This window comes from Centroberyx affinis, unplaced genomic scaffold (genome assembly GCF_046629955.1).
Source record: "Centroberyx affinis isolate AG114_WGS23_722 - 3 ecotype Tasmania unplaced genomic scaffold, CSIRO-AGI_Caff_v1 ptg006213l_1, whole genome shotgun sequence".
Lineage (NCBI taxonomy): Eukaryota > Metazoa > Chordata > Actinopteri > Beryciformes > Berycidae > Centroberyx > Centroberyx affinis.
In genome coordinates, this window is record NW_027283152.1 from 255,716 (window position 1) to 280,310 (window position 24,595).

The 24,595-nt window shown below is 43.3% G+C and overlaps 1 protein-coding gene across 1 annotated transcript in view; it reads left to right on the forward strand.

The window, feature by feature from the left end:
- LOC139638224 (usherin-like) overlaps positions 1-24,169 on the forward strand; it is a 246,823-nt gene extending 222,654 nt beyond the window's left edge. Inside the window, 22 exon segments of the mRNA XM_071512286.1 lie at positions 4,802-4,883; positions 4,980-5,125; positions 5,657-5,998; positions 6,368-6,729; positions 6,899-7,268; positions 8,425-8,706; positions 8,802-8,971; positions 11,099-11,429; positions 16,406-16,612; positions 16,878-16,970; positions 17,799-17,838; positions 17,841-17,943; positions 18,177-18,214; positions 18,217-18,294; positions 18,484-18,582; positions 19,178-19,354; positions 19,551-19,634; positions 19,883-20,024; positions 20,260-20,347; positions 21,908-21,976; positions 22,910-23,107; positions 24,080-24,169. Of these exon segments, the coding sequence (XP_071368387.1) occupies positions 4,802-4,883; positions 4,980-5,125; positions 5,657-5,998; positions 6,368-6,729; positions 6,899-7,268; positions 8,425-8,706; positions 8,802-8,971; positions 11,099-11,429; positions 16,406-16,612; positions 16,878-16,970; positions 17,799-17,838; positions 17,841-17,943; positions 18,177-18,214; positions 18,217-18,294; positions 18,484-18,582; positions 19,178-19,354; positions 19,551-19,634; positions 19,883-20,024; positions 20,260-20,347; positions 21,908-21,976; positions 22,910-23,107; positions 24,080-24,169 (3,591 nt within the window).
- Positions 24,170-24,595: the final 426 nt, after the last annotated feature.

Here is a 24,595-nt window from a genome sequence, read left to right on the forward strand (position 1 = left end):
CACACTGACTAGCAGGGACACACATGCAGGGCATTTACAAACAGACACAGGGCAATTGTTCCAGCAGCATTGAATTAGGCATGCACACACACACAAGCATATACACACACACACAGACTTGGCCTGAGAGCTTGGCATGGGGCGCGAGAGAGCAGTGTGTGGTGCACTGGCTCACCTCAGAAACCTCCGAAAACAATTACTGCTCTCACAGGGCTGGCCTGGGCACAGCTTGTACTAATAGACTAGACTGGACTAAAGAATTGAATTGAATTGAATTGAATTGAATTGAATTGAATTGAATTGATCTGAATTGAATTGAATTGAATTGAATTGAATTGAATTGAATTGAATTGAATTGAATGAATTGAATTGAATTGAATTGAATCCAACTGAATCCAACTGAATCAAATCTGACCATGGCATGTTCTCCTATAACACTGAAACAGGAAATAAAACAACACATAAGAAAAAAACACATAAGAAAAGGTGAAACAGCACAGTGCTTTATTATCTCTCCAGTACTTAATATGACAGAGCAGAGAGGCCAGAGGAGAGAAACGTCCCTGAGGCAGACCAGTTGGACCCAATTCACCTATCATTACACATGGTTCTTTTATGTATGTTCTTAGATACTCAGTTTACGTTCACCTGCGTGTGTGTGTGTGTGTGTGTCTGTGTCTGTGTGTGTGTGCGTGTGTGCATGCGTGCGTGTGTGTGTGTGTGTAGCCACCATATGCTAATGTTGGTCCGTCTCTCTGTCTCTCTGCGGGGCCCAGTGCTGGGGCCTCTGTGAGATAATCAGCATAATTCTTCTGACAAATACACATGGTTATTCTTAATTAGTATCACACACTGTCCCCCCGGCCGCACCATGCCTGTCCACCTGAATATCACACACACACAGACACACACACGCACGCGCATCCATGCTTTTAGGGAGACATGCATAGATACACAGATGTGCGCTTGTTTGGAATACACACACATGCATACACTGCTAGGGACACATGCATGCAGGTGCTTGCTTCATGGGATGCATGCATATGTACACGCACACACACACGTGAAGACGCATGCTTTTAAGAACCTGCGCTCACATAGGGATCCATGCTCATACACACAAACACAAACTCACTGATAGGGCCACACATACATGTGCACAAGGTTCAAGGTACACATATGTACATTTGGAACTCTTTTATATACTTAACACACATACACACACACACACACACACTGTCCAGGGGACTCCTGCCATCGCTCAGCTCACACACCAAAGAGAAATAAAGACAGAATGAGGAGAATGAGGAAATAAAAGATTGAATAGATTGCTTTCTTCCTCCCGATGCTAAGTTGTGTTGAGCCATGTAAGATCTGAGGACTCTTTAATGTATAAATTAGCAAGGCTTCTGCCTGTCTCTTCTCCTCTTCTTTCCCTCTCTTTGTCTCCTGTTCTTTCTCTCTCTTGCTCTTGCTCATTCACACTCTATCGCTTTCTCCCTACCCATCTCCTCTCTCTCTATCTTTCTCTTTACCTCTTGTTTTCCCTCTCTCTCTCTCTCTCCCACTCTCTCTCTTCTCTCTCTCTCTCTCTCTCTGTGTGTCTCTCTCTCTCTCTCTCTCTCTCGCCTGTTCTTTCGCTTTTGGCATGATTAACTGTTGACTTTGATCATTCTGGTGAATACATGGTCTTGGGGCTACGCTGGGTACACACACACACACACACACACACACACACACACTTCAGGTTGACCATAACCGTTTTCTTTGATATCCTATATTGTAGCCATGATGTCTTCGCAGAATGGTCATTTTACAAAATAGGTTTAACAGAGAAAACCCCTATATCTAAAGCAGCTTTGCTTCTATAGTAATGCACTTGTGGGCCATCACCACAGCTATAAATTTGCCACTGCTGCAGGAAGAAATGTGAAAATGAATCACCATAATTTGGCTTCAATTTAACAATTTGGTCAGAAAAATATATCTTAATAAAACGGTTTTAGCATTGCTAAAAACTGGTTTTGAAACATGGACAGATGTAGAACCAAAATCAAAATGCCTCCCGCCCACACCAGCCAACGCTGCTAAAGAATAGCTATCCACCAACCAGTGTGCCATTTAATCAGTTTTGTTGTCAAATCAAGGTGAGGTGCTATATGGGGTGAGAGCACTAAGCATGAACATTGCCAATTAAAGGTATATGAATAGAGTGCCAACTGTGTGGGCTTTTCTCATTTCTAATCTTCTACTTTTTCAAATTTACTGTGGAGAGTGGTGAGCAGGCGACATGGTATTTTCTTACATTTCCTTAACTCTGTCACTAAGTAGAGGGACACCATCTCACTCTCATCACTGACTAAAGAAGACAGATCCTTGCATTGTTGTCATAAAACATAACTTAAAAATCTATTTCTAAATCTATTGCTGTCATTATTTAACAAGACTCTGGTGGTCTTGTTTGTGTGTGTGTGTGTGTGTGTGTGTGTGTGTGTGTGTGTGTACACATGCACGCGTGCATGTATCAGAGAGAAATAAATAGTAAGGGGGCTGTTAATGTAATGCATTGCTAGTGTGTTTCAGTGTTAAAGTTTTTGATTGCTGCCTGCCTGCATGCTTACAATTTGTGCATTTTTGTGTGTGCATGGTGAATTTCAAAGTGTTTGATTGTTTGGTATGTCTGTGTGCGTACATGCATGCCTTTGTGTGTGTGTGTATGTGTGCATGTGCGTGCTTCAGTGCGTGTATGGGTGTGAGTGTGTGGTGTAGCGAGGAGGCCGTTAATGTGGTGTGTTTCAGTGGTAAAGTGTTTGATTGTATTGCCATCTAGAGGCGTATAGCAGAGTCTCCATGCTCCTATAAAACCCGCCAGCGCCAGATGCTGCTATTGACAATGTGCATATGTTAACCACTTTATAGGCCACATGCCTCACATATTTCACTGGCTTTTAAGGTAGAGAGATCTCTCATTCTCTCTCACTTAATCTCTCTCTCCCTTGTGCTACATCTATCTTTTTTCTCCCCCACTTTAATCTAAATTCTCTCTTCCCTCTTTTTTACCCATTCACTCAATCTCTCTCCATCTATCTATCCCTTTTCCCTCACACTCACTCCCTCCCTCTATCTCTCGCCCCTTTTAATTCCCTTCCACAGTTACTAACTCACTCCCCCTTTGTCTTTTTCTTATCCCTCCTCTCTATTTCTCTGTCCCCTCTGTCCCTCTCTCATACATACTGTACTTCAGTTCACTCCGATCCCCTCTTTCTTCCTGTCTTTATCTCTCTCTCTCTGTCTCTCTCTGCCTCTCTTTCTCTATCTCTCTCCCCTCTCTGTCTCTTCCTCCCCTCCCTCCCTCTCTCCACTGAAAAGGGCTGTGATTTGCAGGAGGATTTAGCTTGTGTCTAGGTGTCTAGGGGCTTATTAATCCTATTTTACTGTGGATGAAAAACACGTTGGCTCCCAGACATGAAAACAGTGAAAACATGCATTCTGCTTGTTGTTCAGACGGTTCATCCTTGGTGCCACGCTACGGTGATTTGTCAGGGTTTTCATTTGATTTAGTTTGAATTGGAGCCTTTTTTGATCCTCTTGCCGCTGCATTGAAGTGGGTTACCAATTAATCTCTTTATATATGCTTGCATACGTTCAGGGATACACATGCACACAGTCCCGAGCACGCAATATAAAAAAAGCGCAGACTCAGACACATGACAAAATACAGCAGTAGTGTTAGTGAATGCTCTACATTCACTAACACACACACGCACGCATATATGTACACCACTCTCATAGATGCTCACAAACACACAGTCATAAATAAACACACACACACACAAACACACAGGCAATGCTACATCCTGGAGCCGAGTGCTCCCTGGCTACCATGTCATAGCACGCCAGGGCCTTTTGAAACAACAGTGTGTCTCTTATCAATTAGTAAATGGTGTTCCTATCACACACACACACACACACACACACACACGCACACACACACACACACACACACACACACACACAGCTCCTGTGTCTGCCAGGGTGTTGGGCTGGGTCCCACTGCCTAGAGCTACTGGCAGACACTCTGTCTGTGTCTGTGTGTGATTGTTTTGGTGTTTGTGTACGTGCATGCATGCATTTGTTTGCATGTGAATAAATGTGTGTGTGTGTGTGTGTGTGTTCGTGTGTGACATGAAAGTGTGCATGTGTGATATAAACACTCAATCTGCAAGCTTTGAGTTCAGCCATAAGGGATGGCCTGTCTGCCTGCCAGTCTCTCTCTCTCTCTCTCTCTCTCTGCCACCTCTCTAGTGTCTACTTGCTTTACCATGGCAGAGCCTGGATGTTGAAACGTTGATATCACAAATCCCATGTCATGTCATCTTAGCTCGCCATTGTTTCTGCCTTCCTTTTCATTCCCGATTTTCATGAGTAATGCGCTGGTTAGTATTGTACGAGTTCATGCAGGGTTTGTTTGTGTAACTAATTTCCTCTCGCTCTCTTCTCTTCACTTGCTCTACCCTGCTACCTCCCTTCCCTTCCCCTCTTCTTCTTCTTTCTCCCTTTTACCCGCTCTCAACCTCCCACCCTGTCTACCCTCTTTCTCTATCCCCTCCTCCCCACCCGCCCTCTGCCTCTCGTCACTCTTCTCCTCTCCTCCTTCTCTTCACCTCTGCTTCTTTTTCCTTTCCTTACACCTCTCTCACCCTCTCTCCCATCTCTCGCTCTCTACCCTCCTACACTTTTGGTCTCTCTCTTTATGTCTCGCCCCTTCATCTCCCTCTCTCTCTCTCTCTCTCTCTCTCAGGGTTCAGTCCTAGAAGCCACTCTCTATGGTCTTGAGCCTTACAGTGAGTACAGTCTTCGCGTGGAAGCTGTGAACGGAGCAGGTAGGTTCATTATGGTCAGTAGCACATGACCAGCACTGAAATGCCAGCACTGATTCCCCAATCGCTTAATTGATTTTGAGTTTCCTGACCCTTCAGGCAGTGTCTCCAGTCCATGGGTGGTCTCTAGGACCCTGGAGGCCTCTCCGGCCGGCCTGGCTAACTTCACAGTGGAACAGAGGGAGCAGGGCAGGGCGTTACTACTGAGCTGGGATCAGCCACACACACCTAATGGAGTCATCAAGGTATACACACACAAACGCACAAAGCACATACCAACATGCACTCACAGCATGGAGCATACAACAACTAGAAAACACACAATTTGTTCATTCGGTCACACACACACACATGCACACTCCGATGCACACTGCTTGCAGACCCACAGACCTACACCTGTAGTCAATACACTCACTCATGCACACATTAAACATGCATTTATTATTTATTCTATTTATTTGTTTCAATCCCGAGCCACTCCACCTCTTTTCCGCTCACCCTTTCCTCTTTCTCCTCTCCTCTTCTCTCTCTCCTCTTTTTTAACCTATTCTGTCCTCTCCTCTCACCTGCTCCCCATCTCCTTCCCTCCTCTGTTCCCTCTCCTATCTGCTCCTCTCTTCCTTTCTGTTTCCCACTCTCCACCACGTCCCTCATCTACACCACTTCATCTCCTCCACTCGTTCTCACCTTGTCTCCTTCTGCCTCTCTCCACTTCCCACTTTTCTTTCCTCCTCCACCCTTCACCCTTTCCTCTCTCCTCCTGTCCTCCTCTCCAGAACTATAAGTTGTACAGTGAGGGGAATTTGGAGTTCAGCGGCCTGTCTCGCCACTTCCTGTTTCGTCGTTTGGAACCATGGACCATTTATACTTTGACTCTTGAAGTCTGCACCTCAGTGGGCTGCACGCGCACCCCTCCTCAGCACGTCACCACGGCAGCGGCCCCACCTGCTTCCCAGCCCCCTCCCAGGCCTCTCTTCATTGGCCCAGACCGGGTGTCGCTTTCCTGGGGCCCGCCCTCTCAGCCCAACGGGCCAATTGCAGAGTACTTCTTGCTCGGGCGGAGTCTGGAGGAAGGGGGGAGGGGGAGGAGCAATGAAGAGGATGTTGAGAGAGGAAAGGTAGGTGAAACCAAAGACTTTTACCTGAAGATACAGGCAATGCTTTCAGTCATTCTGTTAGCCGGTAGAATGACTCGGATACCTCCAACGTCTCTAAAATATCTTTAGAAATGTACAGATGGCATATCAAAACTTGATATGGACCTGTCAGCCAGTAGATCACAGCATTTCATTTCAGTTACACTTTTTTTAACCCTTACCCTCCACAAGGAATTTTTCAGTAAAGCCATTGCAACTCTAGCGTTCTTGCTGCTACCAGATTGATCAGTTAAAGACTTGTTTTTGGCCTTAATGGGGATTGTCAGGGGAATTGTGTTACTACTTTAGCATTTACTACATCAACCAACATCGTCCATGTGTCTCCACCAGGTGCTGTTCAGAGAGACCTCCCCACAGGAATTGAACAGTTTCTCCTATACTGTGACCGGCCTGCGTCCCTGGACTCAGTACCAGTTCAGTGTCCGTGCTCACAACCCCGCTGGCCACACCCACAGCCCCTGGGTTACTGTGACGACCAGACAGGGCCCCCCTCGTGGTCTGGCCCCTCCAACAGTTCTTCACCTCCAAGGCCGACCCAGTGAGCTGCTGGTGTCTTGGACTCCTCCTCTGGAGTCCAACGGGGTCCTTCTGTCTTACAGGATTCAGAGAAACAATGTCAGCTTCTCATTTAGTTTTGACCCTGCTGTCCTCAGCTACACAGATGAAGACCTCCTGCCTTTTTCACCATACAGGTATTGGCTGCCTTAACTCATACCAGTTTGCAGTTCCATGTCAGATAACCTGAGTGAACCTGAAAAATTAACAAAGCCTGATAGAGATGCTTACAAATGGCAGGTGATAGATAACTTTTCAGTCTCAGCCAGACAATAATATTCTATTCTATTCTGTTCTATTCTACAGCTATGCAGTCATAGCTTGTACGTCTGAGGGGTGTGTCACCAGCCCGCACACGAACATCACAACCCTCGAGGCGCCCCCTGCCACAGTTGAAGCTCCCGCTATGAACAACATCACATCCCATAGTATAAACATTTCCTGGAGCGTACCACTGACTCAGAACGGGGAGGTGACAGAATATGTGCTCAAACTGAACAACGAAGAGGCTTATCGCGGGAGAGGCTTATATACGGTGCTATCAGACCTGCGCCCTCACATGTCATATCAGCTCGTCCTATTGGCTTGTACCAGTGGGGGATGCACTCCCAGCACCACGGTTTCCACAGTAACTGAGGAGGCCCCTCCCACTGGTCTGCCTGCCCCAACTCTTAAGGTATGTTGGTTTATTTCTGACTTCCAATGAAAGCCTTTTATTTCACTCAGTTAACACATGTACAATACTATCAATGGCCTGTTTGCAGTGGATAACTTAACTTTTAATGTGCCTGGATCCCACAATGAAGCAAAATTTCTCAATTTTTTCCCCCAAACTAAAGCATTTTTAAGAACCCATACACAGTAACTAATATACATCCTTGTTCCTGCTTGAAAAACACAAGACTCACACACAAGTGTTTCCTCATTGCTTTCACTATTACAGCTCATATTTTGCCATGTAGCTGATGAAGGTGTTTTACGTCGGAAGGGGTTTCTCCTTAATAAAATGAAATTCTCCCATTGGTCATGCCCAGGCACATAACTCCACACCAAGCTTGTGTTACTACAGTTGTAAATCGGTATTCACTGCAGCGCCGCTCAAAAAATCTCGTTATTTATTTGCATAAAGCAGGATGGGGTTTAGTCTTTTCCCTGCTGTCCTGCATTCTGCTGTCCTTTTGTACTCCACATTAAATGAATGACAGTGGGCAGCCCACAGTGAAACATTTACCATAGTGGGAGGCAGGTGTAAGATTTAGATATGTGTGCTGTGTGTGTTCCCAGAGAGTCGGTCTTGTGAGGTTTGCTTTCACCATTAACATGTTTCCTGCCTGAACAAATCCTCCTGTTCTTTCATTTTGAAAAACAAAGAAAAAAAACAGTCTCTCGGTATTTTTGTTGTCCATTATTGTAATGTACTGTATATTGTAGATATTAGATTTTGTGGTTTAGGGTAAGTGTTTTAAAAACTAGATTTGTATATACCTCTTGTAAGTGGTTATACAAATTAATTTACGATACCTGCAACAGTAGAATAACCAGTATAATAATTCAACATTCATTTCAAGTTTCCTGTTTTATGTTCAAACCATTACTTGTCTGTTTTCATGTCATTATTGAGGTGAGATTCATTGAATTGTGAATATTTTGTTTGTCTGTTTCAATAATAAGCATCTTAAAATACAAGTATTCCAATGTTTACAAACATTACAGTATACCTTTTAGAGCCTCAAACTATTGCATACTCATTGAATATTAAATTAAATGGTTATACTGTTGGTCCTTGAATCAGGAGCTTTAAGGCGATGTGACTTGTGACCTCTCCTCTGAAGGTCACCGGCTCGGAGTCAGTGGAGGTGAGCTGGAGAGCGCCGGAACACCCTAACGGCATCATCACAGGGTACGAGCTCCGCAGGGACGGCGAAGTCATCTACGTCGGTTCAGAAACCCGTTACCACGACTTCACGCTCTTGCCGAGCGTGGAGTACAGCTACGTTGTGAGGGCCAACAACAGCAGAGGGGCGGTGAGCAGCATCGCAGCCACAGCCAGGACTCACCCATCAGCTCCCTCTGGTGTCGCCCCCCCGACGCTGCAGCCGGTGGAACCGAGCCGGGTCGGTCATCCATACATTCATTTACTCATTCACCCATTCATCAATTATTCAATTTCATTCATTCAATTTCATTCATTTAACCCTAACCCTTCCAGGTGAGAGTGGAGTGGAGCGCTCCGGCCCGTCCTAACGGAGAAATCGTCAGTTACACGGTGTACCAGCGAGACCCAGTCCAACTCAGCACCAACAGCACTGTGTTCACTCCAGAACACAGCACCTTCTCTGACCGACACGTCACTCTGCACGGACTGGCTCCTAACCACAGGTCAGTCACAGCAGAACTCCACCAAAATTGACTTTTACGACTTTTACAAAAAATTACCAAGCTGGTCTTAGGCAGGAGGTGTCAAGATTTCATCAAACTGCATTGCCTAAGATGGTCATTTGAAAATCTTGAAAACACAGCTCCCTCTTGCCCTACATTAGTCAATACTATGAGGAAAGAAAGGTGAGAAGGAATAAGAGAGAAGAAATAGAAGTAGAGGAGGCAGAAGGAAGCATAGCGCCATCTGTAACTGACTCACCCCAGTCTGGCTGACTGTCCAAATCACCATATTGCAGAGCCTGCCTGCCTACATGTCAGTCAATGCAAGGGCTAGGTTCACTTCATTCTCATTTCAATCAATTTGTGATTAAATCGTTTGAACTGAAAATGAGCTTGCCCCGAACATGGACAAAGCAATATAACACAGAAGAGACTGGAAAAGAGACAGAAGAAGGAAGAAGGAAAGAGGGGTGGGCACAAATGAAAGTGGAAGTACAGTTTTACATAGTTCCAAAATCTCCTGTCTGGAGCAAGACAAAAGACAGAATTCCAGTAGGTAAAGAGAAAAGTCTGCCTCAGAAACTCAGGGTGTGTGTGACTCTCTCACCAGCTTGTACCATCAAGGGCCAGATAAAGACAAAACACGCAGACCCAACATCTGTGACGATGAGTTAGACAGAATGATGTAATTTGATTTGATTTATTTGACAGCTTTCAAGACAAATTAAGATGATATTGCTTAACTTACAGAGCTTTCCTTTACATCTTAACATTCCGTATGTTAATAAGGAATGAGCATATTGCTGAAAATCCAGAATACATTACATACAGCATAAGCATAAAGAAAACCATTGAGAATTTTCCAATTAAAGTCAGAGACGTATCTCCATTGCATTCCTCATGATGAAAAATCATGAATGAAAGATACAGTCTGTACACTGCGATGTCTTTTTTCGCCATTTAGATAAACATTTTGATCCTGAAGGATCCTTGTCAGGAAGATCTTTAAGACTTATGAAATAAGTCAAAGACCCATTTAATAGATTGGAATACTAATGTACTCGTCATAATACAGGCATCATGTGTTTTGGTAAAAAACAACTACTAAAATTAAATAGTTACAGCATCTAGACTTTGGTGTGTAGAAGAGAGACAAAGACAGCAGAGCAAGAGAGACAGAGAGAGAGAGAGACAGACAGACAGAGAGAGAGAGAGAGGAGGGAGTGATGGAGTGACTGAGTCAACCTTGAAGCAGTGGCCATGTCTCCATCGCCCTCTCTCAGACAAAGACAGCTGGGCAGACCAAAGGCTCTGCATATGTGTGTGTGAGTGTGTGTGTTTGTCTATGTGTGTGAGGGTGCATATGCGTGTGCAGTTGTGTGTATGTGGCTGTTGGTGTGCTTGGTTGTGTGGCTGTGTGTGTGTGTGTGTGTGTGTGTGTGTGCGTATATGAGTGTGTGTGTGTGTCTGTGTGCGCTGAGGTGAAGTCCTGATAAGATTCAGATAATAAAAGCTCATCAGCTTTATCATCTAAAGATCGCTCCCTCTCTCTCAAATGACCTTCTATCCATTCAACTCATCCTCCTGCCCTCCTCTCTCTTTCTCTCTGTCTTTCTCTCCTTTATTTCCATCTCCTTTCTTTCTCTCTACCTCCAAAAACCCAACAGTGCCTCCTAATTACCAGTTACCTAATTTGTTAATGTCATGTATTTAAGTACTGTAAGTATTTATGTTTAGTATTACACAATTGTCTGTTAAAAATACACATACATTTATTATTGTTTTACTTGTATTACCAATATGATGCACAACTCAATTTCAATCTCTTTCTGCCTTTTTGTCTATGCATTTTGTGTGTGTGTGTGTGTGTGTGTGTGTGTGTGTGTGTGTGTGTGTGTGTGTGTGTGTGTGTGTGCGTGCGCGTTTGCGTTTGCGTGTGTGTGCATGTGAGTACATCCGTACCTGTGTGTGGGGCATAAATGTCTGTGTGTGTTTGTGTGTGAGAATGCATGTACACATTTGTGCCTACATGCCTGTGCCCATAGATAATTCACGCTGTTTATGTCTTTGTGTGTGTGGCACTGTGTGTGTGTGTGTGTGTGTGTGTGTGTGTGTTTATGTGTGCAGGTACGAGGTGAGGGTGGAGGCTTGTACGGCGCTCGGCTGCTCCTCCAGCGACTGGACGTCTATCCTCACGCCGGAGGCTCCCCCTGCTGGACAGACGGCGCCACTGTTAGACCTCCAGCCCGACACACACACCGGCCTGCAGACCAGCTTCCTGCTCACCTGGTCTCCCCCAGCCCGGGCTAATGGCCGAGTTCTGCACTATGAGGTCTACCGCAGGCTGGACCGTGCCACTGACGCCCGCGGAGGTGCTGTCACAACGCTTGTCTGCAGGAATGTTTCTACTAGCTGCAGAGATGAAGGGCTCCGGCCGTATACCGCATACCAGTACCAGGTATAACTCTCTGTGTGCACATACAAAAAGAACCACACTGCCCATTTGGGTACCTGCAGGTACAGCTAAGTGGTTAATGTTGCTACCTCTCTTTATTCCTGCTAGTATTAAAAAAGTAATTCTCACCATTTACTATCTGTTGACAGTAGAGCCAAAAGTTAACATGTACAACTATGCAAGACTCAAATCAACTGATAGCTCTAGTTCTACTTTTTTGTGTGTACTGGAAAAGTGTGCTGAGGTGCAACAAATTTCAACAAGTGTTTTGAATCAGTTAAAATTCCACGTTGGGGGGAAACAATGTTTTTAAAGGAGATTGTTAGTTTGGACAAAAAAAAAGAGTTGTAGAAATTGCAAGAAAGTGGAACTGGAGTAACAAAGAACAACTAAAGAATAAATAGAGGAAAAAAAACAACTGTAATAGCTATAAACTGTAATATATATCCTTGCTGAGACTGAAGTCTATACTCCTTCTTGTCCTCTGCAGTGGACATGAGGCCAAAAGAGGTTTTGTTGTGATCTGCAGACCTCATTTGGAAAAGAGACCTGGTGTGACTGTTGTTCTCCCCACATTAAGATTTAGACACGTAGATCACGTTGCCTGTGTTCACAATGGAGCGTTATCAAAAAGTCCAATCACATCCACACACACAGATATCACACATTTCAACTGGCACAGTCACCCTCACATGCACGGACACACGTGCTCACAGGCACGCACACACACACCAACACCAACATGGTAACACACAGACATACACACACGCACACACACACACAAGCCGAGTAATCAGACAGGTGTTAAATGGTGGGGTCCATATTCATGCTGTTGTGCCGTGCGTCGGTGCGCTAATTGACAGGCTAGCCCTTTGGAAGCAACAATAACATTAACATTCCCGCCTGTCAGACATGCGAGCCGAGGCCAGAGAACCCGTGTAATTGATTGAGTTTGCCTGATTGTGGTGCCGTCTTTATTTACGAGGGTCCTAATTTATGACAGGAGGAGGGAGGGAGGGAGGGGCTTGGGGAGATGACGGGCGGGCGACAGAGCCATTAATCACTGGCCCCTCAGAGCACCCCACTTCCTGATTACCAGCCAGCCAATCGAATTAACTGTTAGCCCCCTTGGTAACAGAGCATGTATTGGAAAGACCTTTTAATGGCGACCGCTGCATGTCCCCTGAGGGTTTGGCAGTGGGGGTGGGGGGAGAGGTGGCGGTATGTGTGTGTGTCCTGTTACACTACTTGCCGTGTGTGTGTGTGTGTGTGTGTGTGTGTGTGTGTGTGTGTGTTGGTGTGATGGGGACACAGAGAAGGAGAGGGAGTATGCAGGTTTGGATGTTTTGTTTGGTGTTTGATGTGATTGGAGAGTGTTTTTTGGTAGACTGTGCTTTCCGCTTTCCAAGCCCTCATTTCCATTACCTCACTGTGTTATATTTTCTCAGTTAACCTGTCTATCTATCATCTATCTGTCTGTCTATCCATCCATTTATCTATCTATCTATCTATCTATCTATCTATCTATCTATGTGACTGTCTGCCTCTTCTTTTTATCTAGCTGTTTGTTTATCTTTCTATCTGCCTATGTATCTATCTCTGTCATACCCTCTCGCGTTCTGTGTGTATCAGGCGTACACAAGGACGATAAGTCAGTTCAGTTTAGTACAGCACAGTGCAGAGAGAGAAATCATATTAGGCTAATTACACTGGGTCATAAGCTCCTATTGACAGCTTTATGCTTGGTTTTAATTACTGCCCACTTTCACACAACTTAGCCCCTTCACCCCGGCTTGCCGCACCCGCCAAGAAGCTCCGTTGGCCTATCAGAGCACTCAAACCGAGTCCGCAGTCCGACCGCCCAATGAGAAGGCTTGAATCCAGTCTGGAAGTTTTCCGAAGCCGTTTGTTGCCATGGCGGCTCGTTTGTTGCCATGGCAGCTAACAGGGTATATTTTTATTTTGTGTCTAATAAGCCAAATCATGCCCAGTAGGAGGAGAAGAGAGGACAAGAGAGGAGAGAAAGCCGTAAAAAGTCTGCTGATCATGTAAGGACAAAGAGATGAGTTCTACCTCTGAACACTGGATCAAGGGCAAGGTGATCTAGGCCGACTTTAACTGTAACTTTAACTAACTTTGAACTTGCTCTCTTTGTTCTGTCTATGTGGCACAAACCTCTTAATCAACCCAAAAGGCTTGCGTCGTATTGAGGCATTAACTGCATTGCTACTGAGGGAAGAGCATGGCTGTTGCTGGGTAGAAATCTCCTGTTGCCATTGTTAATTTGTTATGGTGACAGTAACACATTTACTCAGATCCCTTTATAAGCAACAAGTCAATCAGCTCCGGATTGGCAACTATGTAGAAATCCTTTCCTTTCACTTGATGTCATAGCGCTATTCTGAAGCCTTTTTAGGTGGCCAGTTAGCACCCTGTGTAATGGTTCTGTTCATGTAATTTGGAGGTGCAAATTAAATGAATAATAGTTTTTGTATCGCTCACATTGTTGCCTACACTGTACCTATCTGCTGTGGACTACTCTATGCAGAACAGTGATGTTATTGATTATCTGCTGGATCATAGCTTGATCCATGTGGATCTCTTTTACTGCCTATTGTTTTTGTGTGCTTATTGTTTTGTATTGTATGCTTTTGTACTTTTGCTTCATGTGCACCTTGCTGCACTCCAGAGACAAATAAAGTTGAAACTGAACTGAAACTGGAAGTGATACAATAATAACCAACTATCAAGACACTGGTGACATAAATACAACAGAAAACAGTGCTAACATACAGAAACATACAGTGGAAACTCAGTCCATTGAGTCCATTGATTCACTCAGATGTAGGCCTGAAACACCTGCTTTGTGTGCTGTTCATACTAACAGTATATTGTTTCACTTTGGTAGACACTTAAATACTCTGTTGACAGTATTGTGGGTGGAACTTTAATGATAAACAACCAGATTTAGTGGCATATTTAATTTGTAATCATATTATCATCTTATCTTGTCATTTGTCTCTCACACATGATGCACACACACACACACACACACACACACACAAAAACATCATGCATAAGGACACAGAAACACATATCACGCCCCTCACATACATAGCCACACCTCTCCTTGACCTTTTCCCTATAGGGTGACAGCATGCCCTTTACCTAACGTACCCTCTTCCCTCCATCCCTCCATCCATCCTTCTCTCCTCCTTTTCCTTTCTTCTTTCTGCCATGTCTCTCATCGTTGCCTTCTATCCCTCCCTCTCCCATCCTCATCTCCTTCATTCCTCTCTCCTCCTCTTCATCCCTTCATCCTTTTCTCTTTTCCGTCGCTCTCTCCATTGCTCTATCCTCTGTCCCTCTTTCCTCCCTCCTCTCTTCCTTCCCTTTGCTCTTTTTCATCCTACCGGCATCCACCTATTCCCTTGCCCCCTCCTCCTCTTATCCTTCCCTCTTTCCCTCTCCTTCTTGCTTCTCCTCCTTTCCTTGTCTCTTGTCCACCCTCCCTCCTGTCCTCCTCCCCGTTCTCCTCGCCCTCTCCCTTCCTTCCTCCCCTCTCCCATCTCAGTCCATCTGTGCTGTCACTTAGATCAATCAGTCTGATTGATCACGGCCTAATTGACTATTATTGAGGTTAATTCAACTCTTCACACAGATGCATGCTCACACATACACACACAAATGCACAAACTCTCTCTCACAAGCGCAAATACCACACCGCACACACACATACACACACACATTCACACACATTCAACACACAAGCTCAGACTCATCCATCTGCCTTCTGCGCTACTTCTGACAGGCTACAGATGACTTACACATGCAAATCTCCACCCTGTCTGACCCTGTGCTGTGTACACCCTCTAATTATACCCAACACAAGCACACAAATAAGATTACTCTATGTGCGTGTGTGTGTCTGTGTGTGTGTATCTGTATGAGTTTGTGTGTGTGTGCGTGTGTGTGTGTGTGTGTGTGTGTGTGCATTACTCCTTGATGAAGGTGAAAAGTAATTGTCATGCAGATATGTTAGTGTGGGGTTGCATTGTGAAAAGGTTTTGCTCTCACGGCTGATGGTAGTTTTGATGGATGGTCCAATGGATTGACTTGCATCCTTTTGTTGGTCCGGTGTATACTGGGTAATTAACAGGGGCTTTCATCATTAAGAGTTCATATAATGCCCCTAAAATCCAGGAAAAAAAACATTTGAAAAATCAGTGGCATGGTTGTTGCAGTGAATCAGCAGGTGAAGGCAAGAGATGTATGATATGTGCTGTGATGTTGTGGGTTTGAGTCTGGCTCTGTGTCCCATGTCTCTCTGTGTCTCTACTATTTACTGTCAAATAAAAACATAAAGATGCCATAAAAGACAATGTTTTGAAATATCAAGGACAGACCATAGATGTGTTTCTTAATTTGCCATATTCTTGAATTGCAGCATAGTGCTATAAACAATCTCCAACAAGCTATTGGGGGCCTCATAGAAATCTGAATTTTAGAGGTCCTCAGGCAGCTGCTTATTCAAGCTTTACTTCCATATTCTGAAAGACTTTGTATTTGACTTTGTATTTCTGTTGATTTCTACCTAGACCCTCTATCATTTGAGAAGCAAGGAGACAAATTATTATTAATTATCGTTCTCATTTGAGCTGTATGGTATATAATAGCTGTGCAGTGATGAAAAAAAAAAAATTACGATGATAAATTCATTGTAATTATTACAATAATTATGTTCAGACATTTTCTCAAATTTTCTCATTGATACAGTACATGCTATTAGAAGCCTTCAATGCCAGGGCAAATGGCATTTTGGAAAATATGTGCATTCAGGCTTATATAATTTGCATGTGAATTGTCTCCATATTTCATAAGAATTCAGTCATGAGCACCATCCACTGGTTTGAATGACCTCTGTTTGGAAGAGTGAGTTTCTACAATATTAAAGACTAAGATGAGTTTTTGACTAACAGGTGTGGGTGGTGAACTCGGCGGGTCGTTCTGCCAGTCCATGGGCCAGTGGAAGAACGGGACCCGCCCCACCTGAGGGTGTAGCCCCGCCCACTTTCCGGCGCGTCTCAGCAACCTCAGCAGTAGTGGACATCCGTCCTCCCGCCCGGCCCAACGGGATCGTTAGCCTGTACAGAGTGTTCTCACTGCACCACAACAACCACACTCTGGTAATGCACATATTGTAACACATTACATAATGGACTTCATAAATATTTGTATGGCTTTTCTATGAGCTGTTTCTGCACTTTCTTCCCCTCCACCCTCACCTTTTCTCCTCCTACTTTCCAATCCCTCTATCCCCACTCCTCCTCCTCCACCACTCACCTCCACTCTCATCTCCCCCTCTCTCTCCCTTTCTTTCCTTTCCATCTCTTACTCTCTGGCCCTCTCTCCCTGTCATATTCCCCACCCCACCCTACCCCCTTCCTATAGCTCTCAGAAGGTACGTCCCATCAGCAGACGCTCTATGGTCTGAGTCCCTACACCCAGTACTGGGTAGGAGTGGAGGCCTGCACCTGTTATCAGGTAATAGCAATACTACTAGAATACTCATACTACAGTATATACTATGTGCTATTATATACAAATTTCCCCGGTCATGAAAGAGATCATTCTATAACCAGATGGTCACAGATTCAACAGCCACTGTGTCTGTCCCTGTCCAAGTGTTTCCTAAGTAAGACAGTGAAATCCTGCCTGCTATGTTGATTCAGTGTTTTATACTTCTGCTACTAGTAGTAGTACCACTGCTGCTATACTGCTGACACTATCAATTCAAGATTAAAATTTCAAGAAACTTTATTGTCCATTATTGCAGCATGGAAATTTTTCTTTGGCTTGTGTCAGGCTCGTCAAACACAAAACAATACTGCTTTTGCTAATACATTGTAGTTAAGAATGGGAGTATATGAGATTGACTGGACTTGAGGTTGAGATCTTTTCCAAATAATAATAATCATGAGCCCTTACATGCAGTGCAGGACAACACCTATTATCAAATCATTTTGTTATTTGTACTGTAGTACTGCTACCCTGCAACCAAGCTAATACGTTGTGGAAAAAAAAACTTGCATGGGAATAAGTGGGAAAACTGTTTGGGTTTTTTTTTGTTTTTTTTGTTTTTTTGTCAGTTGTGAAAAGGATACTCTTTGAAACTTTTTATAAGACACAGACTATTATTATTGTGTAAATTGCAAAACATCTCCCTGAACTCTATGTATATATATATTATGTGTTTACATTGTCTATCTCTATAAATTCTGGCACTGTACTGTACTGTACTGTACTGTACATACTGTGCATGTATACATGGAAATACTGCCATTTTTAGTCTTTATTCTGAACATGTGACAGTGCTGCAGCCAAGGTCCTCTGAATGAGCTCCGGACGCTGGCTGCCCCCCAGCCCACCAGCCCCCTCCTCGCCCTCTTACCTTGACCTCCCGCTCTGCTCAGCTGGAATGGGACGAGCCCCTGACACCCAATGGAGTCATCGAGAGGTAGGGAGAGAGAGTGAAAAAGATGCAATTATACACACACACACAAACATATGTTCAACTTATCTGATCTGTGGGTAGATTTCATTAAATTCTGAGGCAGACTGTATGGACAGACACACATACCACAACATGCTACTGAATCTCTCTGTCTGTCTGTCTCTGTCTCTCTCTCTCGCCCTCTCTCTCTCTCTCTGTCTGTCTCTCTCTCTCTCCCTCTGTCCCTCTGTATCCAGCTGTGAGCTGCATGTCAGATTATCTTGCCCACCGCCCCCCAGCCTGTACCCATCCCCTGTGTGGAAGGACCAATTGAAACCCGTTTCTTTACCAAGGGGCGGAAGTACAATGTGACAGGTGAGTCCATTGTGTGATGTTATTATTATTCAAAGTAGTAGCAATACATAATTGCTGTTTATGAGTCTGTATTGACTTTTTGCACTTCTATAAAATATATAAACACTAATAATCTGTAATGCATGTGTTCTTTATATGTCTCTTTTATCTGTTTTGTGTGAACAAACACAACTGAACTAAACTGTACAGGTCTCCAGCCGTACTCCAACTATGAGCTGAGAGCAGCCTGCTCCAACAACATGGGCAGCACTGCCTCCAACTGGACTAATGTTACAACACTTACTGAGGGTAACAGAGTCTTCATTTACTATGGCATTTTTCATAGCAGTGGTGGCTTCAGAGTGGAGAGGCATTTCAGTTCTGAAATAGTATTTACATAAACAGGACTAATTCTAAGTAATGTCCTTATACTTTGTTTCCTGACAGTAAAGTTGCCTAAATCATGATCTTCTGTATTATTATTTCAATATATTTTTCTATGTTATCATATTGGCTTTAGTAGTAGTTGCAATGTTATTGGAGTTGTAGGACTAGCAAAAAAAATTATAAGCTCGCAAGCTCTGTTAGAACCAACCATGAGAATAAATCATAATATTTTTTTCGTTTTGGCTCTGCCATTATCTTAGCTACAGGACTAACTAAGAAGTGACTGAGAGTGGAGTGGTTGTTTACCATCATAAAGAATGTATAAAGGATGATGTGTGGTAGCCAGACAAAACTAGTCAATAAAAACTCAAAAACAGAACATTTCTAATAACTTCATAAATGAAAGAATATAGCTGCTCCTCTAAATGGGATGGAGAGACATTCATTCTAATAAACTGTTGTTGTTTTGGCTGTTCATATCCAAATGTTTGTATTCCCCCTCTTTCTCTCACCATAGCCCCCCAGTATCTGTCTCCCTTCTCGGTGGGCAGTAACCTGACGATGGTTTGGTTGGACTGGGGTGAGTCCTTCTCCCTCAACGGGCCCCTGAAGGAGTACAGTGTGACCGAGAGCCGGCTCAGGGTCTACGCCGGCTTCCACAGCTATCTTCATGTGCCACGCACCTCACAGAAGAGTGAGAGCACACACACACACATATACATATATCCACTTACACAAACCTAAAGATATGGTTACACACACATAGATAGAAACACACTCTATAGGCTAAGAGTCTACTTACAACAGTTAACTCTACATAACAATGTTCTCACATAAAATATATATTGTTAAATATTTTCTTTTTCTCTATCTCTCTCTCTCTTTCTCAGCTCTGTCATTTCAGGTGACGTGTACCACAAACAGCGGCAGCGCCAGCACTCCCACCATCAGATACAGCCCTGCCACAGGCCTAGGTAACACACACACATACACACACACTCCCACTCACATACACACACGCTGCTCAAACCAACCCAAGCCTCTAAGTTAAGTGATGTTTCTTTTCGGAGCTTGAACCCAAATCAACAGGAACCTAACTCCTCTCCCTCTCTCTCTTTCTCTCTCTCTCTCTCCCTCTCTCTCTTTCTCTCTCTCTCTCTCTCTCTCTCTCTCTCTCTCTCTCTCTCTCTCTCTCTCTCTCTCTCTCTCTCTCTCTCTCTAGGCCCAACTGAGCCTACAGGCAGTGGTCAGCAGGGAGTCAGCATGTCAGCAACCCCAGTCTATTCTGAGCTGTGGTTCATCTTGCTGTTAGCCCTGCTGGGTCTGTTTCTACTTGCCATATTGCTGGGGCTAGTGCTGCACAGGTAATCTAATGTAGTATGCGGTATGTAAACCATTTAAGGCATGAATAGAATGGAATAGATTTCCTGTCTTCCAGGTTGTAATGTATAAAACTGAACAGAAAAATATACTGCAGAGCATATATGGGAGCCTTACAAAACACAACACGCACACTTTTTAAGAGCACACACAAAAGAAGAAGAATAATTATATAAGAATGAAGAATGAAAGTGTTTTTTCGGTTTTCACCCCTTCCAGAGCCCTGAGGAAGAATCCGTCAGCCAGAGAGCGCCCTCCACTGATCACACTGCAGAAGACCAGACAGGCTGGGGGAGAGTCATACATGGTGAGAGAGCGAGAGAGAAGGGAAAGAGAGGGAGAAGGAGGCGGAGGCGGAGATGGCTGAGAAAGAGAGTGGGGAGTTGAAAGGGGGAGAGAGGGAGAAAGGTAGTTGGAGGGAAGGACATTGAGGTTAGAAAGGGAGGGTTTAGAAACAAGTTGAGAGAAAAGATGGGCAGGAAATGAGACTGCAGGAAACAAGTGCTGAGGGAAACGAGACTAGCTCACTAATATTTTGTTTAATTTGTCAAGATCACTCAGTGCCCGAATAAAAACAAATGCAGGTATTTTAACACTTTTTGTCTCCACCTTGAACTTGTAAAATCACCCCTTTTGCATGGCCAGTTGTCACTTCAGAGCTGAACCACCAGAGGGGGCTGAAGGAACAACTCTTACTATGAAGCTGCCCTTAGAAACAGAACTCATTATTTATGTGACTGTTACCATATAAGCAACCTAACTGTTGTTTATAATTCCACATAAAATCTGTAGTTAGCAAGGAGTTGCATATCACTGATGCTGAGTAAAAACCCTGTAATGTGCCTGACCTTTTTACAATGAAAGTCCATGATAAAATTGCAAATGCTCATGGCTCTCATTCTGAATATAATGCTGTTTTTTCATGTATGCAAAGCAAACATTTTAGAAATAGGAAGTTTTTATCTGACATATTCAAATGAGAGAAGCCATCCATCTTCATCCCCCAAATTACTCAATTCAATTCAATTTCAATTCAAAGAGCTTTATTGGCATGGTTTAACAGCAGTAAACATTGCTAAAGCATGAAACAATACAAATGACAATAAACATCAACAGTCAATGATTATAACAAGTACTGAATTGTAAAACAGAATAACATGGAATAACAGGTTCACTGGTTGTCCTCAGGTTGTGGCACAAGGTTATAAATTTTGCTGCAGTGATGGTATATTTAGGCATTTCACCAAGCAAATATGGTAATTTTACTGCATATCACTAACTACGGTGCTACTCAAACAACATGATCAACTCTGTTTTCTATTTCCCAGTGTTTGGCTTGGTTTGTTTATTAATTTAATTTCTTCCTAATTGTGTTATTCCCAAATATCTGACTTGTTTACTTTTTTATTTTCCATACTTCTATTACTTTTCTCCCTCTTTTATTTTCTCCATTTCTTGTCCCTCCACTACTTCCATCTCTTTTTTCTCTCCGTCTTTTTCTCTTTTATTTCATTCTGTCATTTCTTTCCTCTTCCACTCCCTCGCTTCCTCCACTACTTTCTCCCTCATCTTTCTCTCTCTCTCAATCTCTCTCTCTCTCTCTCTCTCCCTCTTCTCTCTCTCTCTCCCTGTTCTCTCTCTCTTTCTCTCTCTGTCTCTCCCTCTCTCTCTCTGTCTCTCTCTCTCTCTATCTTTCTCTCTCCCTCTCTCTCTCTCTCTCTCTCTCTCAGAGGCCCTGTCCTGAGTTGTTGTGCTCTAAACATCATTCCGGCTCTGTGCAGCTCCCTGACCGTCCCACAGTAAGACTACTTTCTACTTTCTACTACCTGTCAAAACCCTAAATGTTTACTTTATTGTCCCCCGGCAGTTTGACACTGTGGCCGACTGTGTTGAGGTCAGCAACGTTACACTTAAAAGCTACACTGTGTACACTGAGGTACGGGATTGTGAATTTGTGTGGGTGTCTCTCTATGCATGTGTTTTGTTTGTGTGTGCATGCTTTGTTTTTTCTCTCTCTTTCTGTGTGTGTGTGTGTGTGTGTGTGTGTGTGTGTGTGTGTGTGTGTGTGTGTGTGTGTGTGTGTGTGTGTGTGTGTGCATGCCCAACTTTAGTGAACAGACAACATGCCACAGGTTGTGCTTTTCACATCAACAGATGCAGAAAAGGATGCATGGTTTGATCTTCAGACTTCATAATTTGAAGTATAATATTATACTGGTTGGTTTGTCTTGTATTCAGTGATAGGAAGAGTTTAGCTAGGTTGTACTCATCAGGTTCTGCTAATTATCTTAATATCCTCTGGTTTAAGGAAGGGAAGGTGGACATAGTTGTGTTTGTGTTTGCTGTGTTTGTATTAATTCTTAAAAAAAAACTGAAAATCTAATTTGAGACATTTCCAGAAACATTTCACTCAACCCTCTCTCATGTGTTTATCCTAAAGGTCCAATCCTTTATTGTTGTATGACACTTTTTTATTTTTTGATTCAATGGTTTGAAGACATATTTTTCTCTCTCTGGTTAATTGACTGAGCTTTCAGTTTAAAGACATTTGTTTTAATATTAGGACAATGACAGCTAAACATGAATTTCAGATGTATTTTGAGGCAGTAAAAGTTTTGTTTGTATAGATAGCAATTAATATTTAATAATAATCCTGAAGTAAAACCAATTTGTGTCTTGAGTTGTGATTATTAATGTTCCAAAAATTAAATATACATGCAGGATATATAATATACAAAGAAAGGTAAATATGGCTAAATTTGATAAGAGAACCTTGGGAGAACCTTTGGGGTTTTTTTTACATTACAAAATATCTCCTTGGTTAGAGTTTTACTTGAATCTCACTGTAAGCGCAAAATTCATCTCTCAGGGTCTGACAGATACGAAGATAGTCGGCGGCAGCTCGCGGTTCAGCCCCATGTCCGCCCTCCGGGTTCCCAGCCAAACAGACCTCAGCCACGCCTACTCCCAGCATTCTTTGCACCGCAGCGTCAGTCAGCTGATTGACAGGAAGTCCCTGATGGATGAAGGGAGCTGGGACAACCCCCTGGGACACGATTCTGGACTGGTGAGGACTGAGATATCTTAACATAAAACTATATGGGCGAGAGCAGGGTAATACATGCCATAGGGGCATAGACAATATGCCATATTCTCTTCTATATAGAGGCAGACTACAGTCAGAAAATACTCATTTGACTTGAAACCAGTAAGAATATTTGAGATTGCATTATAAGAATCCAACATTTTGAAGTTTTTAATATCCCTTGAAGTGATAAATTGGCATTGATACTAAAAATCATTACAGTACAGTGCAGGTATTCTTTTACAATATCCAGCCCCATCAGGAGGACAGTGCAAGCAGAAGCACCACATATTGGTGCATTTACTAGAAAGTCAGGTGGGCAGTAAGGAGGATCTGAGAAATCATTAGTGAAACATTAGTTCAGCATCGTTGGCCACAGAATGAAATTACAGACCCTGCTTTGGGCTGTTCACCGTGAAGAAGGTGTGATTATTTTATTCCCTGACCCTTAGTTCACCTTTTCCAAATTGTTACAACCTCAATGAAACCGTGGCTCAAACACATGAGCCAAGCAACATATAGACATCACACTAATTTTACCTGAAGGTTCATGGTGTCTGGACAAATAGCTGTCAGACCCAGAGCTTCCCCATAAACCACCAAAAAGCCTAACAATAAAAAAAACACAAAAAACAAGACTACCTGCACAAGCAAGCTGGTAACACTTTCCCACACTGTGCATGTTTACTGTGGAAAGTACAAGCTGGTTTAGCATAATCTCAGAAGGATTACGCATCAGAAGCAAACTAAATTGTGGACAAGGAGATGAAAGTGTTAGCAATCTTCTCATCATACACCTGCAAATCAGTTATTTGTCAAAGAGTTGGTATATTATAAATCATTAGTGTAACCTTTGCTCAATGTTAGATGCCATTACATTACATGACTCTGTATAGACAAGACTCATTTACCCTATGACCTAATGTTGTGACCCGCTGTGTTGTTCTCTTCCAGTACGTGGAGGAAGATGAGTTTGTGGACGCCATCAAGGCCTTCAGCTCTGTGAGAAAGGAACACACCATGTTCACTGACACTCACCTTTAACACAAGATCCTCACCTGATCCTTATCAAGTATGGCAGATATCATCCAGACCCAATTTTAAAACAAGACAGTGACATATTCATACCTGTAATTGGGCGTTTTAACTGAGGACAGGGCTCAGTTAATGGAAAAGAATGGAAAATTAATTTATCAATTCCCAGGCCTTGAAAGGTTTGGGAATCACACAAAACTCTTGAGAAGAAGGGGGAATTGTTCATTTGTTTCAAACATTACCACACATTTTAGAGCGATATGGGCAAGTTGACAGTCATATTGCCTCTGTCAGCATACATCAGTTCATTTAAACTCTATTGAAAATATTCATATCCAGTCAAAAATCATGATCTGGAAAGAAATTTGAATTTTTTTTTAAATGGGAAATGCATTGGAACCGTGCTGATAATGTTCAGACCCAAAGTTGTAGAAA